Source organism: Ruditapes philippinarum, unplaced genomic scaffold (genome assembly GCF_026571515.1).
Source record: "Ruditapes philippinarum isolate M1 unplaced genomic scaffold, ASM2657151v2 ctg1836_1_1_1_1, whole genome shotgun sequence".
Taxonomy (NCBI): domain Eukaryota; kingdom Metazoa; phylum Mollusca; class Bivalvia; order Venerida; family Veneridae; genus Ruditapes; species Ruditapes philippinarum.
This window is the reverse complement of record NW_026859211.1, coordinates 152,783-171,137: the sequence shown is the minus strand read 5'-3', so window position 1 is coordinate 171,137 and position 18,355 is coordinate 152,783. Positions and strand designations below refer to the sequence as shown.

At 31.6% G+C, this 18,355-nt stretch overlaps 2 protein-coding genes across 4 annotated transcripts in view; both read right to left on the bottom strand.

Annotated features, from left to right (window-relative positions):
* Positions 1–4,635: 4,635 nt before the first annotated feature.
* The window catches only part of LOC132755616 (E3 ubiquitin-protein ligase TRIM45-like), a 42,202-nt gene continuing 28,482 nt past the window's right edge, over positions 4,636–18,355 (bottom strand). The window contains exons 1-2 of one of the 3 annotated variants that reach the window (XM_060746508.1): positions 7,746–7,829; positions 4,636–7,174 (exon numbers count right to left, since the gene is read on the bottom strand). In XM_060746508.1, the coding sequence (XP_060602491.1) occupies positions 5,447–7,168 (1,722 nt within the window). In that variant the 5' untranslated portion in view covers positions 7,169–7,174; positions 7,746–7,829 and the 3' untranslated portion in view covers positions 4,636–5,446. Of the gene's footprint in view, positions 7,175–7,664; positions 7,830–18,355 lie in introns of those variants that run through there. The other 2 variants (XM_060746507.1, XM_060746509.1) reach the window with 2 other exon arrangements.
* Positions 10,175–13,838, bottom strand: LOC132755625 (serine/threonine-protein kinase Wnk-like). The gene is made up of 2 exons (XM_060746518.1): positions 13,716–13,838; positions 10,175–11,094 (listed from the first exon to the last, which is right to left on the bottom strand). Exons 1-2 carry the CDS (start codon positions 13,801–13,803, stop codon positions 10,748–10,750), a joined length of 435 nt encoding a protein of 144 aa, XP_060602501.1. The 5' UTR covers positions 13,804–13,838; the 3' UTR covers positions 10,175–10,747.

Sequence of the window (18,355 nt, the reverse complement as noted above, 5' to 3'; positions counted from 1 at the left end):
AAAGTTGTTTTCAGATTGATGGTTTGGTAATTATTACAAAGCGAATACATGAATTTTCTTGGGATTTTTTTGTTAATACGGTAAGAACCGTTTGCGTTTAATTTGATTACAGTGTTTCAAGTCCCTATGGTCCGTGCTAGACTGCGCGTGCTGTCTTCGTGTGCTGTTACTAAACAGATATAGAAGGGGAGTGCTATTTAAGGATATACTAAAAGAACATTTACGGGACGAAGACATGCACGTTGATTTCAAGGAATATATACTATCAGACATCTATGACACGGCAAAACCATATCATTTAAAACATAAAATTCATAATGCAATTTATTTATTCATTCTTAGAAGTCTCGTCACTAATTGACCTTGAATATAAACATTATATATTTAAATTGAAAGCCTGACAAACTATTATTTATCATGAATTTGAGTTCACATGGATAAAATATTTCACTTTTAGGGCTCTTTTTTTGTTTAAATGCGCATTTGTCAAAAATGTCAGCCTCACAAAGGGAACCACGTGCCTGTAAATCTATTAGACGTCACTTGTTCTGTGAGTCAAAAAGTTATAGATTCCCTTTTTATACCGTCTGTTTGAATAGCCTGATGGAATTTTTATTGGATAACGTCATTTGAATAGTTATAAGCCAGACATACGCCAAAGTATTTAAGCAGACTGTCAAAGAGAGACCGATCGCTCCTTCTTTCCTTTTTTAGAAGATTATTGAATGTTGTCAGTTTTACTAAGCCAGTTCGTACCTGCAATAATGTATTGAAGATACTTGCGGAAATCGCCATTAAATATAGATATTTGCCTTTTTTATAATTCATAATTTTCGTTTGATTTATTCAACTCCGTCCCAAAACAAGATAAACTTGATAAACTTGATAAACAAGATGTAACTATTGTTTAAACATACTGCATTTATTTTAAATCTTTTTGGGTTTTTTCTTGATTTTATATTTATATGCATATATTTCAAAAAATAATTAGCCGTTTTTATAATAGAATCTCCTCCAGATCTGGACCCATTTTCTGTGATATTTCAATATATCAACCTGACCTTTGTACATTAAAAAAGTGAATTTCAATAAACTTGTACATGTAACCCCTCATCTACTGCATTTCAAATTACAAGAGCGTAACGGTTGATAGTTTTAAAGGGTCTGTAAATACTATACAGCCCTATTTTTAGTACGGACGGTAACTATTTCTGCACGATATTTATTTATTGTTTCAGTTTTTTGACATCTAACATGCCCGAATCAATAATGAAATTGTTAAACACATGTTCGGCCTTTCTCAAGAATAAAAGAAATGATTTCTGAGGCATAATGTCCTTTTAACAGATTATTATAGTGCATCATATTATAATGCTTATCACTGATTTGGTTATTTAAACTTGAAAACAATTTGTGTGAATTAAAAAGAAAAACAAATACAGATACATAAGAGAATATAGCTTAAAACGTCCGACACTAAATGATGGATAGGGCATGTTAGATGTTAATCAACTTACAAAAAGAAGTGAATATCGTGCAGTAATTAAGTAATTTATGCAAGCTATTGTCTAGGCCCCTTATCACCGGTTTAAGCAGAATTCAACAGTTCGTCGCCCTAATTCCAGAGTGTATAACTCCAATTTTGAAAAAAATGAGTGTTTGGTATCAAAATGTTCGTAATTTTTGTCTCTATCTAATGGTTAGAACAACATCACTCTGGTTCTTGCCTGTTACAATATATTGAATGGGTCAGAGTGCTATAAGTCCAAAAATTGTGATAAAAATACAGTCCATAATATCGTAACTTCTGAACCAATAGTTTGTTAAGATTCTAGTCACGTGATGCTGTTTTGACAAAATGGCTGATTTTTCAAGGTATCAGGAATGACATTTTACGTTTTATATTGCTTGATAACATGTAAGTGTTTAGCTTTAGATGTTATCTAATTATCTATAGATTAATTTTTTATTGAACTGTTTCAAACCTTAAAAAGAAATAATAACTACTCTTAACCCTTGAGCTAAATTCAAAGCACCATGCTGTGTTATGAAATTCGGATAGCATGGAAATCGGATAAATTGATACAAACTTTCAATATTCACAAGTATCAACTGTTAATAACTTGATATGTGATTGATTATATGATTGATTGATCAATGTTACCATTAAATACGGACAATCAGGTTTTGCATAAGATTGTTTATACTTTTAACTTACAAACAAAACTCATCAAATGGAATCATACTACTGCCATTGTTACATTTTGTACAATGTTTTTCTTTTACTATATAAGACAAATTAACATACTGGTGCTAAGAGATTCGAATAAAATTTACACATATATAACTTTACCACTCATAACTGATGTTAAATTATGTTAATCATGTTTATTTCATAATTTATAATTTCATAATTTCAAAATTCTGCACTTTTATAAAACGATCACAAAAAAATCAAAAGTTTTGCTGTCCGAGGCATTATGCAATCCACAGTGGTTAACAATACCCACTGTAATATAGGAAGAAAGACAAAACACTTTTAAAATTGCAGAAGTATTCAGTCCTACATCACTCGTTTGTGTTCTTAAAACAGTACGTCCAAACGTCAAAGCCTATATGGTGGGTTAAAGTTGATAATATCCCTATAACAAAAGTTTAAAAGCTGAGACCGAGTTGTCTCAGATGCACCATTTAGCGTTGAATACAAATGGAATAAGAGATGTCATTTGCACAACAAATACTTATTAAACAGAATGCCACCCTAATGACCTACTCAGCTATTTTGCATAAATCAACAGGGTGTCAGTCTATACCATTTTGTCAACATAATCTTATGCTAAAATTTCTTAAATAATTGGAACATGCAAAGCAAAATTAATCTAAGTTTCTAAGTTAAAAATAATTCTGGTACATCTACTTCCAACTCGTAATGTAATACTACCTGTAATTAATTATCAAGTGATTCGAACCTGTGATCTGAAAATTATCCATTACCAAAACTATTTTTAAAAAGAAAAAAAAATATGCTTAGTTAAAAATTGTCATTTGATTGAAACGTAGAAAAAATGATTTCGTGAAAAAAAGTTACAAAGTCTTAAGACCATATAAAACATTAAGGAATCTTTAAATTGTCATATTTGTTTCATCAAATGTTTGTTGAAGTAAAATAGAATTAATATTTGACTGAAACTCTTAGATATTGACCATTGATTTTATACGAATGAGTTATTGATGTAAACAGTTCAGTTAAAAACATTAATAGCAAACGTATACTTAATTGTTATTGTATGTAAAGAAGTTGTATGCCACTTGATATATAAATACTTGAAGTAATTGAAGTACAGTAGTTCATTGAAACACCATATCCAGATCTGTAGCATCTTTGAAAATTTGTGAGCTTTGAGTTGTATTTCATATTTTTCTTTTTTTAAAAACAAAATATTAAGTAATGCTGTTCTTAGAAAAGTAAAATACATAGGTTTATTCTTTTTCATGTTACAGAGAAATGAACTCATTGTTAATGTTGTTTTTCAAAGTTGAAGCAGTTACATCTTTCAAACATTTTTGTGTGTTTTGTAAGTCAAATTGTGTTCAACATGCTGTTTGTATGCAAGTAACAGGTATTCAAAATTGAATTTGGAATGAATTAATGATATAATAACGAAACCAAATGTAAATCTGAATTCCAAATATTTTATAGTGTACAATGTTAATGTGAAAATAGCATATCATATGATAAAAGTTTTGCTATTTAATGTGGTAAATATCAATACAATGACGATGTTCCTAAATTTTGATTTCATTTTGTTTAACTCAATGTGATACTTTTACAAAATCAGTAAATAAATATTTTTTTTGTTCATTTGCAAGGCTCACTATTTCATGTAAATGGTCATAAGATAATGAAGCCCGAGTTCAATTTCAATCTTAAAATGCCTGTTCGTGGCTATTCACACTTCACCGCATTGTCTGGATTTCTATTATTGACTTTTAAGACTAAATTTACTGTTTTGATCCTGATTACATTACATGCTCTGTGGTGCCTAAATAAATGTGGATCCAGACTATTTGTTAAAGCATTCAATTTCTAGTTACGTCTAAATTTAATATAATTTCAGTATAAAACAGTAAAATAGTCATTATTTCACACTGTTTTAACTCCTAAATGTAATGATATTTTAGGGTCACATTGCTGAAACTTATTACATCATTCTGGTTCTTGTATTTTTGTCAACAAAATATATTTTCAGTGATTTTTCATTTCTTTTATTTTGATTTTTTAAAAAACTGTCTACAGGAACTTCTTCGTAACTAAAAGTGTAAAAGTTAAAATAATTCTGCACACTATGATGTTTTTTATATTAAAATTTGTTGAGTAAGTGTGAAGATATAGCCTGTTAAATCTTTGAAGTCGATTTTCTCAAAATGGTAAAAATACGACTTACATCATTATGGAATTAGGGCGACGAGTTAATGATGAAAAATGAATGAAGAAACATCCACAGATTTGTAATTTAATTAACCAAATATCAATTACATCAGTATTGCTAAGGCTATCCAAAACGGCAAAATGGAAAAAGATAAAATCTCTGTATGATTAACCAGGGATGTAAACGTAATTCAAATCAAATCGAATCCAATCAATCAAATTTATTCATCTCAGTACATAATACATCATACAAACATGAATTTTATATTCAGTAATTGTTTGCAAAAACAGCACAACATAGCATGTCAATTACTATCACAAATATTAAGATAAGCTTCTATTGTTTATCATTTTTATCAATATGAAATATAGCATTGTAAATGTAAAGAGTCTGTAACATATAAATAAATAACTATGGTCAACAATTTTGTTCATATTCAGCTGAAACCATGTGAAATGCAAATAGTTATATCATTTTCAAAATCACTGATGAAGTCAACAAGGATCACTCATGCAGTAATTATTACAAATCAAACACTTTTCTGCCCACATGTACGTATTGAAATATTCATATTCCTTTTTATTATGGCATTTGAAAGAGAATAACCACATTTGTTTAGTATAATAAAGTATAACTTAACATAATATTTTTATTTACACACAAAAAAACAACAGCTAACATTCCTTCATTGCAGACTTATCAATTAAAAACAAAGCGGGGATATTCACTGGACAATTAAATGATTAATTGAAAAGTCATACTAATAGGTTGTTCTTTAACATGGTATATAAATGATGATCTTAAGTTAATAATTAGTCTGATTTAAAAATAATAATCTACATTCATTATGCATTTTTCTGTTAAACATTAATCTGAATTTCTAGAGTTTATCAACTTTGAATAGAAGATGTCTATTTTTAATTTAGTATGTTCCCAATAATATAATCTGTCTACTACTGATTATATCCAATGTGTCACATTTCAGCATATATTCGCATTCAAAACATATTAATAATCTATCTCACATTGAACACCTTTATTGTATCATTTGAACCCCACACCTTATCAGAAGAACAGCTAACATATAATTTGTTATTGCTTTCACTGTATGTTACGGCATTTGGAAAGAAAAGGTTTATTTTCTCTAATCCTGTGATCTCACATTTCTTAAAGCTGCTCGACAATCTGACAATTTTGTGACTGCCGTTGTAGCAGACTAACAATGTACCATCTGACAACTCCTGTATTCCTTGAGGACCTCTATATCCTTTATCCGTGAAGCTTTGTACAACATTACCTTGCCAGTCTAGCTTTATACACTTGCTAGCTATATATCTACTGTAATCGGACACATACATGAACTTCTCATCTCTGCTGATAACAATATTTTTAGGTCTATCAAACAATCCAGGAGTATCAAACACCTGAATCAATTTTCCGTCTAAACCCAGAATAACCAGCTTTCCTAGATTATAATTACAGCCCACTACTAGCTTGTCCTTACAATAAGCTACACAATTACATAATTCTCTGACATCTATACGACGATCTAAAGACAAACTTGTATCAATATAAGACATTATCTGGATACACTTTTCACCCGGTAATGCAATAGCAAGGTCATTTTGCGGAAGTCTTATAACATCGCGTGGTGCTGAAGACAGGGTTTCCTCTGACAACAACGATCCTGAGTTTACATCTATCATTTTAATATTTTTATTATCGTAATCAGCGATGACCATTTCTGTGGCAGAAACCATTACCATCCCAACGACATTGCTTCTTTCTTTATCAGAAGGAAAAGTCACGTTGTGCGATCTTTCATTATTCGCACATATTTCAGTATCTTCTGATGGTTTTCTGTATGTTGAAATTGTTCCAAAGTTTTTCTCACTTTTCAGTTGATCAAGCAGCTTTTCGTTCCGGTCAAATTGAATGTCGTCATATGTCATATTATCTTTGACAATCTGTATTTCTTCACTTTCCAGTGTCATCATACGTGGTGTGGCGTTCTTCATTACAATAAAAAGCTTATTCTGCTTTTTTGCTTCCTTCAGGGCATTAAGAATTGACTGTGAACGTTTCACTTCCTCGGCTATTTTTTCACAAACAACCTTGATATTCTTGATTTTGTAGGTTGCTGTGTTAACAACAGCTTCAGCTTCTTTTATCATCATAGATTCCATCTCATCTAACCGATCGTTTATTTCCTTTCTCAAGAGCCGTATGTCTTCAACAACTTTTCCACGACTTTGTTCTAGTTGCTTTGTAGCAGCTGAAGCCTTCATAATGTTATATTCACATTTCTTGACTAAATCTTCCATCTTTTTGTTCAAATCTATCAACTCGCCAGATATGTTACCTGAAACATCAGGAATATAGTCAACTTTACATTGTTTGTGTTCAAGTGTCACACAGACATAACATGCTACAGTTTTGTGATTGTTACAATAGAACTCCAGTGGTTTATCCCTATGGTTGGTACAGTTGTCAGTAATGACGTCTGTATTTACGTCAACGGCTGTTTGTTGTGTTGGCATAGCGTCTTTATCAAGCAGTACGTGGTTTCTAGATAGCCTTGACCTTCTGTGATGTTGAAAGCAACTTTTGCAAAGATGTTCTTGGCAGTCTTGACAAAATCCGTAAGCTGGCTCCTTTAATCCATCTGTATCACACGTAATACAGTAGAGGTTAAAGTTCGTCTTTGATGTCGAAGTTACCTTTCCAGATACCTCCATTTTCTTAAATGAAAATAAATAACTAATCAATTTTCCGCCGACGACATATCAAACTTCTGAACAATATGAAATAAAGATTAATATATATTATTATATATATTCATGGGAAATAAATATGTTTAAACCTTTATGACTAACATTAAATACACCGTATCTACTGTTTGTTCCTGCGTAATCAAATATCTGCATTTCTCAATGCGATCTTGCAAGCCTAAACATGTCACATACATTGTATTTATCAACTAGTGTACAATTCATTATCAAGTTTAACATAATAGCTTTTCATCTTGGATATTTCATTGAACTTTTATTGTAAACGTTTATTTAGTATTAATTAAATAAACCATTTTAAGTAAGGTTAAGCGGTTTTATTTTGTGTTTTACGAAAACAAAGAGAAGTCACGTGATCCGATTAATATTATTCAGTTGTTTCATTTTATCTCATATTTAACTTATCTTAAAATTAAAATATGCTCGTATAACTATTTATCCTCACTTTATCTAGTAAACTCATCGTGCTTAAACATAATATATATTTTGCAATATTATACTGAAAAGCTGTAGAAAATCCTCACCTTTTTTAAGTCCGTTTCAACCCGAACCTTGGAACGCGGAAGTTTAAATTCTAGTTCGCAGGGGGCGTAATGTTTGTCTTTCAGATATGACACAGTGACATTATCTCCCTTGAAAGCAAATTTAGATAATATATCCTTTTATAAAAGACTGCTGTTCATGTTAAAAATAAACATGTTTTGTAATGTTTACAAAAAGATTAATTAAAACAAAGTGTGTCATCATTTAAATTATAAATAATAACCAATTACTTCATATAGACGTCTTTTCACCACCCCTTTGAGGCCTCAAATAGTGGGGAAAAATACACATGTACCTATTTAGACCTCAAACACTTGTAAAAAAAAAGTGATCAGTTTTTCGGCGCCATCCCCTATCAAATAGATAAAAAAGGGGTGCAAGAGCTTCTGCTTGGGGGGACTCTTCTGACCCCCTCATCTCCACGAAAATTTTGGACTAGTGAGAAGCTTAAATAGCCTCAGGTTGACCTTAAGGTAACGTGTAAGCAACGCTGAAAGCTTTTGGCTCTATCTCAATCCATTGAGAAATTGCAGCATTTTGACAAAATAGTGATTTTTGGTAATTTTGAAACTTCCCCTCGTTGCCATGGTAACAGGACATAAGATTGAGTATGCCGTTACAAAGGCTATGGTCCAGTCAACATTTGTGCCAAGTTTGAACAGTTTTGAAGTCTTTTTTATAGTTTCATAGCAATTTGAACTTATAACAGGGCTTTTCAATGAAAACAGTCATTTTTCACAAAATGCTCATGAAGTAATTGGTTAAAGATCCTGTAACACATTTTTTTCATGGTTTTATTTCATAAATATGACGCTCAAATTAAGATTTGTCAATCTTGTAAGTTCAAATAAGCATTATCTATAAAGATATTACCCAATTTAACATTTTGCGTAAATAAAGGGAGGTAATTAGAAATTTATTTTCTATAAATTCCAAGTCAAATTTTCCAATAAGAAATGAATGCAGGTAACTTATTGATTAAATATAATGTGCACAAATATTTGCAGTACACATTTTACATATTCTTGGATGTTTGAAAATTGTTTTATTTGCATAATTATATACATATATAACATTTTGCAAGTGTATGATACATACAGTAACAATATCAATCACAAAACATACAGGATCTTTAAGGAACATTAATTAATATGTACATACTATACATGCCTGTCATTGAAACTTTGACATACAATTTAATCGTATGCAATGAAATATAAATAAAAGAAATAAATAAATCAAAAGTTTATTTACACATTCAGATACATAGATAACATATCTACATCTCCGATACATTTAAGAATTTTGACAAACATATACTATGTACCCTGTTATGGGTATTCAATATTCATGCATGCTTAAACTCTATAAATAATCTATTACTAAATCAAAGAAGCTAAATGGACTTTTTTATGCAAGATCCACGATTTGAAGAATAGAATCGAATAGTTTATTTCCAATTAATGAGTCACATTCATGACATATAAATCAACATAATGGGCAAATAAATATTTCACATAATATAAGTGTATTAAAGTCAATAGAGCTTGATTCTGATTATTTTGAAAACAATTAACTAAAAATGACATGCATAAGACTAACTCTTGGCAAAGTTATGTAACATATTATAAAAGGAAAAGTTATGTAACATATTATAGACAATCTCTTTGGTTTTAAGTTTCAATCGTTTTTCTCTATAAATTGAAACAGAACCACAAAATGGGATAACATCTGAATCCAGGGACATTTATATACAAAGGCAAGAAGATTACAAGTTGTTATATTATGTAAGACTAAGTAAAGTATCAAAGTGCGGGTAAATTTTATTCTAAGGGCATTTATGAATGACTCACTAAGCCATGTTATTTACCATATATCAAAGGTCTGGCTTCTTTCTACATACTGACAAAGAGTTTCTCCAAGATTTCAAGTTCAAGTAACCTACATATACAGAATTCAATGATAATTTATATGACTTGTGTAAAGGACCACTATGTTTTCAAAAAAATGTACCCATTGGTTTGAAGCTGTTAAAAGGAATTGTAAATAAAGACAAATACCAACATTAGCTGATGACTAAAGCTTTAAATTGGTCAGTTGATAATGAAAATATATAATCAAATTAATGTGCTAGACTCACGAATAGAGCATGTATGGGGCGATTTATGCCGTAGAATTAATGCACGTATACCACCTCCACGAAATGTAGCTTCAACAAATTTTAGTGCAAGAATGGAATAATAATCCAATTGCTGCAAAGATTCTGTCAATGAGACAAAGGTGTCTTGCTAGCATTCAGGCTAATGGGTCATACACGAGATACTGAACGCCTCATTTATAAGCTTAGCTAAAATAATATATAAAATGTTTTTTTAAAAAAACCCACACGTCCTCACGTCCTCGTCGGGAGGAGGGACATAATCTTAAACAATCCCAGTGAGATCATGACTGAGATTGGGACTATGCTCATAAAACAGGTCGGTTGTGATTTTTGTGAATGCAGGTTACCATGCGTTTTCAACTTAAACTCAACAGAGGCTGTGACAGTAACAATTTTAAATGAGCATTATAGACACGTGTCCTTCAGTTTGCAAAAAAAGTTAAAAATCGAATATGCCTTTCCTTATAAAAAAGAGAAAAAAACAATGGATGCATTTTCAAACTCCGTCAGTGTATGTCGTTCTTGCAACCTTTGTACATTCAGAAATTCAGCATATATAATGCTTACCTGTGCATACAGCATACAGTGCTACCTAGTCCACACTGAAAGATGAACAATTCTATTTAAGATATTTAGTAAAGTAAAGATCAATATCCCCTTACTCAACACCTCAGAGACTTATTTCATTTAATAGATATATGGCAGAACATTACAAAGTTGGGGGTGTTATTTTCCCCTTCTGTCACATTTTCATAATTTGAACACATTGGCTCTTATATACAAATATAAAGAATACATATTAAAATATCCAAACAGTTTGTTAACTATGAAGTCTCAGTTTTACATGCAACAGTTCCTGTAGCTATCAAGCTATCTGATCCATCCCCACTGGCACCTTGTATATGTTGTTGATTTAACTGTACACCTAGAGGTTCCCCTACATGTACAATCTCCTGGTGAGCCTCTAAATGCTGTTGGAGGCTTTGTTGCTGCTGCAGCTGCTGCAGCTGCTCCAGTTGCTGCTGTGTGATAATCTGAGGCTGTTGGACTTGCTGGTTTGTAGTTGCCTGTGTGAACACCACCTGACCAGTTGACCCCAGATCCAGTGTTCCCTGTTGCTGGGATGCCATAAGACTTTGATATATTGAGACAGGTATTGACATCATTCCAGCTGAAATAAGAAATGCAATTTGACAATTTGACAATTATTTTGAAGTTATACATTATGATATAAATATAATCTAAGGCTGCTTGGGCAGATGCTTTTGAAATATCAATTGATTATAGATAGATAATCTAAGCTAGCTAAGCATTATGTCCTTAAAATTTACTTTTTGGGGGTGACGGGTGGAGGAAGACCTCAGGAACGCTTCCACGCATTATTTCAGGCACACACGGGCATCTGAGCAGAACCACTAACATTCCATAAGCTAGCTAGATAGCTTCCTTGCATGAAAGAATCTCAAGTCCCTGTCAAGATTTGAATCCACAGCGGTAAGGGGCAAGTGGTTTAAAGTCAACGACCTAAACCACTCACAAACACTTACAATTTACACAAGAATTTGTAACAGAGTAACCAACGTTCCCCGTCTCAGGGAAGTTTTATATGAAGCATAAAGTTGTACTATTTCAAAAGATTGATGTATGGATCTCAGGACTTTCAGTTCAATATTATGATCAATGCTAGATCTGCAAATGCATCAATAAATTTATTAAAGAAATAAAATGAAACACAGAATTTAAAAATCTATAATGTTAAGCTTTGACCTCTAAGTGTGCCCTTGACCTTGGAGATTGTGGTGCTGGTGTTGTGCATGACATATCGTCTTATAATTGTTTGTGTCAAGTTTTTTCAAAATCCCTTGAACTATGAAGAAGTTATAGATCCAGACACAAAATATACCCTATAACGATGATTATGTTAATCTTTGACCTCTAAGTGTGACCTTGGAGGTAGGGGACCAATGTTTTGCGCCTGACATATCGTCTTATTATTGTGATTATTTGTGCAAAGTATTTAAAAATCCATTGATGTATGAAAAAGTTATGGACTGGACGCAAATATACCCTATAACAGACTATGTAAATCTTTGACCTCTTAGTGTGACCTTGACCTTGGAGGTAGGTAACCGGTTGTTGCGCATGACATATCATTTCATTTATAATTGTGAACAATTCTGGCAAATATTTACAAAATCCCTACAAAGATAAGAAAGTTATGGAACAGACACGACATATACCCTCAAATAGACAAATGTTGACCTTGAATGAACAAAAAGCTACCTTGACCCTGAAGGTAGGGGTCTGGTTGTTGCGTATGACACATTGTCTTATTATAACAAACTTTTGTGCAAGTTATTTCAAATTCCTTTGATAAATGACAAAGTTATGGACCGGACACGAAAGTGTGACGGACGGTCGGACAGATGCGACGGAGCCTATTTCTATATCCCCCATTTTTTCTTCGAAAAGGCGGGGACAATAAATTGCATAGAATGCGTCCAAAATAAATATAATCCAAAATATCCCTTAAGTTCATCACAGTAACTGTTGCATTGATATCGGCAGAAAATCATAAAATATTTATCATTTCCTAATCTCAGTATGAAACAAGAGCTGTCAGTTCTGAGTAGGACAGCAAACTTGACTATTCTCAGTGCTTGAAAGTAACCCACGAGCTTGGATAATGTAGAATTTTTAGAAGTTCAAATAGGGCCATATTTCTGTCAATGTAATGTGCCTTATGCAATGATTTCCAGTTATACTATAAAGTAAGTGTGTGAACTTTCAACCCACTCCCTTCAGTAGCTTTGGAGATGAAAACACAAAGAAAGTGTGACGCAGATGCTGGGATGGATACATTAGCTCTCCCCTCGTTGAATAGTGGAGCTAAACAAAATGGTCCCATTATTCAGAACATTTTTTATTCAACCGGCTTGATACATATAATTCTGTAGAGTTCATTTGGCAAAGCTTCACACCTAACACCTAAGCATAAGGATATGTAGTTTCGGAGATGATGATGTAAATCTGTTTTTATATACAAGGCTTTTTCCATACTAAGTGACCCTTAACGAACAGACAGACTTGATCCAAAGAGCATTACTCATTATATATAACTTTTGTAGAGGACCAAAAGGTTATAATGATATGCTATAGTCATTATCTTTAGATCTGTGCATTATATTCTTAGAGGATTTTTAAAGATTTCATTTTAAAATTTTATTTTAAGCTCCAGACACCTCACCTAAAATCATTTCTTTAGAATTTTGTCAAATTGCACTATGAGGTTAAAGATATAATGATGCTAAGAGAAATTCTGGATAATTACAGACAGCTCAAGGCAGGTTATAAGTTGGACAAGACAACAGGTGATCACAAAGAGAAACAAGACACGGCACATTTGACCTCCTTTCTAGCCCTTAACACATACTATAGGTAATTTTGTTATAGAAACATGCCATAAATGGGTACATGGAATGTTTAGTTATGAAAAAAAAATAATGACCAATGTATGACCTGAAACTGAATGGAAGCTATCATAAGTGTAAAGAGCGGAAACCATTCTGACATTTAATGCCCCTGTCACCTTCAATTTTTACCTAGTGACCCCAAAATCAATAGTAGTTATGACCTACCAGTATGTGAAATATAAAGAGTTTGTTGTGATAAATAATTTTAAAGATAACAAGTGCAAAGCCATGTGGTCTACGGACGAACAGACAAACAAAACTAAAAACCGCTTCTTTTACGAAGGGGGACATAATAAAACATTTCAAGTCACAAACATACTGGTTGGATCAGTTGTCAGCGGGGCACTTTCCCCATTTGCCAGGATTAAACGGCCTCCACTGATGGTAAGAGATGCACCACCTGGCATTTCCCCTATGGCTGAATTGGCTTAAACCCCTTTTGTGGTTGCGGGCCCCCTTGTTAAGCTTTTTATCCATCCCCCAAAAAAACCCCCACTTCCCCTTTTGGGGGTTTAAACATGGTTAATTTTTCCTTCGAGGAACCCGTTTTTGTCATGCCCAAAAGGAAAGAAAAAACCCATTAAGGCGTAAAAAAATAAATTTAAATTTTTTTAACTAAAATTTTTTTCAAAAAACAGTCATTTTTAGAAATTTCCAAAGAAAAAGGGCCCTTTTTTTTTTATTTTTTGTTTTTTTTTTTAAAACAAAAGTTTTCAACAAAACCCCAAATTTAAAAAATTTAAAAAATCTCCCAATACCCCTTTACTTTTTTTTAAAAAGCTGGGAAAACTAAAAAGAGCTCCGCCCAAAGGGGGGAAAAATCGCTCGCATTTTTACGTTTTTAAAAGGTTTTACTTTTTTTCCTTGGCCAAAGTTAAAAAATAAAATTTAAAAAAAATCTTTAAAAAATTAATTAAATTTATTTTTTTCCCTTTTTTTTCATTTCATTAGATAGGAGTCACCCCGTTTTGTTAAACGTATGAATTTTTTCCATAATCTAAATTTTTGTTTTGCATTAAAAACTGGCCCACATAGCCCAATTTTTTTGCAAAAGGGAAAAAAAAGGGGGTAAAACTATATCAATTTTATCTAGGTCAGAGTTTAAAAGTTCAAAAAAACATTAAAACAAATATAAAATTTTTAAATATTAAAAAAATTTTCCCAAATTTCAACTGTACAAAAGGGACAAAAAAAAGGGGTTTCATTTGTCAAATTAAAAAAAAGCGATATAAAGTCAATTTATAGTAAGACCGTGCTAAGCAAGATCCAGAAAATTGAAACATAAAAATTTTATGAATTTTACCTGATTGACCATAAAATTCAAATTTGGGTTCAATTTTTTTGTTTGTACCTAGTCTTGTTTGTATATTAAAAATAAAATTCTCATAATTTTTTTAAAGCTGGCCGGACAATCTTATAAATTGCTATGTCTCTGTAAACAAAAACTTTAACCATCTTCCCCTCTTGTTTCCTTTTGGTTTTCATACCTGGAGGGGGGGCGTCCGGGGGCCGAGGGGTTTTAAGGTCTTTGACTTAAACCCCTGCCCCCCGCTGCGGGGGTTTGAATCCCGCAGGGATTTGGATTTTTTTCCCAATTATGAAGCTATCCACAGCTTACGAACGTCGGTGGTTTTTAAAGGGTTTCCCCCTTTTTTCGTGCCTTATCAGAAGTGCACCTGAGGTTTCCTCGACCAGTAAGCGGGAAGTCCCCAAAATGGCCTATACCTGTGGGTTTTGGACGTAAACCCAACAAACAACAAATATCCGGATCTTCTTTAATTTTTACTCATTAATTTTGCAGCCCCCAGCTTCATAAATTTGCTTAAAGAAGTAATCAGAAATCCATAATTTTTAAAATAAATGTATAAAAATTTTGCAAGGGGAATAAAAACGGGCCAGAATAAACCCCGTATAATTTTCTGTGTAAATACAAAAAAATAGATTTTCGCAAAAAAAGGAATTTTTATTTACAACATTTTTGTAATGATTTTTTTTTTAAATTATAATGTTTTTTTTAAGTTTCCAGAAATAGGAAAGATTAATGGAAAAAGAAGTATTAAGAAATTTACTGCAACTGCTTTTTTCAAAGTTTAATACAGCTAAAAATACTGTAAAAAAAATTCCTATTTATTTGAATAAATTAAACCATGGCCTTTATATAAAGAGACACACTGCACATGCTTTCTTTTGAAATGCCCCAACAGAATTGAAACCCCAAAATTCCTAGATCCTCTTATTGGGGAAAATTCAAATTTTTATACAAAAAAAGGGTAACTTTTTTTTTTACATTTTTTTTAGTGGCAAAGGCTTTTTTTAAAAAAAAAAAGGGATTTTTTGTTTATTTAAAATTTTACTAATAAAGTTTTCACATTTTAAAATTTTGTAAAAACCTGTAGCAGTTTTAATTGGCGACCAACCAAACTTATGAAATTTTTTTAGCTATTACAAGAATTAGGCGCAAAATTAATTGTGTATGAACCTTAATAAAATCTAAATTTCCCCAATTTAAATTTTTAATCTTTTGGAAACCCCCTAATTTACTTTTTTTTTATTTTTTCACATTTTTTTTTACGTTTTTTTAGTTTAATTTGTAAATTCAACTGAATTGAAAAAACGTTTTTTAACCGGGATGTTAAGAAATTTTTCACTAAATTTTTATAAAATCAAAAAAATTTTATTCATCTCAGTAATCAACAAACAGATTTTATATCCTGTAATTTTTGGCAAAAACACACTAAATAGCATGCCATTTTACTAAAATACCCCTATTGTTAAAAAAGTTTTTTTTTCAATATGAAAGTAGCATTAAGAATGTGAAGATTCTAAAATAAAAATATCGAAGGTCAAAAAAGCTTTAATATACACTGATATCAAAACCATGTGGCATTAAATAGTAAAAACTATTTTCAAAATCACAAATAAAGTAATCGTTAATCATTAAGTAATTATTACAAATCTATTATATGTATTGAAACATTCTTACTCCTTCGAATCAAAAAAGGCAAAATTAATTTTTATAGTAATTAAATATAAAACAAAACAATATTTACAAAAAAGGCAAGAAATATAAGTTTTTACACTTCTTCGGAGCAGAAATATCAATTAAATACTTCGAAGCAGAAGTATTAATTAAATACGAAAAGGAAATATTTACTGGACAAGTAAAAACGTAATTAAAAAGTTTGTTCTTTGAAATGATATATAAATGACGATCACCATTTATCAATTATTTGAAAAAAAAAGATATTTTCTTTCATTATTATACATTTTTCTAACAACTGGATGGATATCTATAATATCTCCAAGATAAATCAACTTTGATTACGATATATATTTTTGTATTAAGTATGTTTCCAATGATAAATTGACCCCCCACTGATCATAACAATTTTACAACATTGCACTTTTCACATTTAAACATCCAATTATCCATTTTTCACATTTTGAATACTTTTTATTGTATTTTTTAAAAAACTTTTTTGTGCCAGAAGAACAACTAACATATAACGTGGATTATTTCATGTTTTTCAATTTTTGTTGATAGGAAATTTTATGCCCTCTAATCATGATTTTACATTTTTTGAATGCTCGACAATCGAAAATTTTTGCGACGGGATATAAGAAAAACAACAAAGTCCCACTTCCAACTTTGATTCCTATGGGGGTTTCACACCCTTTGACCTCAAATTTTGCCAAATTTCCTCCCAGTCTATTTTAACACATTTGCTTTTTCCCTACGAATAATAATACTACAGAAAATTCATCACTGGCGATAACATTTTTTAGGTAATCCAAAACCCCAGGAGAAAAAACCCGTATTTTTTTCCCCTCTAAATTAAAAACAGCTTCCCCGGGATTAAAATTTTTGCCCATTTCTACTTTTTCCTGACAAAAGCTACACAAAAAAATCTTTCTCCCCATCTATGCGACATCAAAGGAAAAACCCGTATGGGGGTATAAGACTTTTACTGGATAAAATTTTTTCACCAGGAAAGGAAACCCCAAATTTTATTTTCTGAATTTTTTTAACAGGGAGTGGGCAAAAAGTCAGGGTTTTTTCTGACCCCAGCTTCCAGGGGCTACTCTATTGTTTAATTTTTGTTGTTATTAAAATCAGAAATGACATTCGCGGGGGGAAAAAAACCATTCCCTTTCCCAACAACATTTATTTGCGTTTATCAAAAGGAAATTTCACTTTTGAGCGATTTCATATTGACACATTTTTTCAGTACTGAAGGGTTTTTCTTATTTAAATTTTTTTCCCCAAAGCTTTTTTCTATTTTTTCAGCTGCTAAAGCTTTCCGTTCCGACAAAATGAATGGTCAAATGCATATTATTTTTGACAATCTTATTTTTTCATTTTTTCTAGTGCCCAAAAAATGGGGTCCGACATTTTTCAATCAGTGAAAACTTAAACTTGCTTTTCCCCCAAAAAGGGGTTTAAAAAAAGACTTAACGTTTCACCTTTTCCGGCTAATTTTTTCGCAAGCAACCTAAATCCCAATTTTTTATTTGCTTTTTACAACGGTTGCTTTTGATATCACCGACAATCTGATCTAAAAGGGCTTTTTTTTCCCTTAAAAAAAACCGTTGTCCCAAAACAACTTTTTGTATTTTGGGTTTTTTTTTTTTTTAGACAAAACCCCTTCATAATTTTATTCCCCAACTTTACAACACTTCCATTTTTTGTCAAAATCTTTAAACTGCACGAGAAACATTTACTGGCATATCAGGAATAATATTCTGCTTGCATTCGTTTATGTTTCGAGTGCAACACCAGACATAAGCATGCCACTGAGTTTCTAGTGATCTGTTACATGAACTCCCAGTGGTTTTATTCCATATGGTTGGCTCGCAGTTTTCAGACATATGCTTTTTTCATTTATGCACTAACGTCTGTTACGTTGATCCTGGGCATGGGTTCTATATGCAAGCGATGTGATTACTACATGGCTTCGC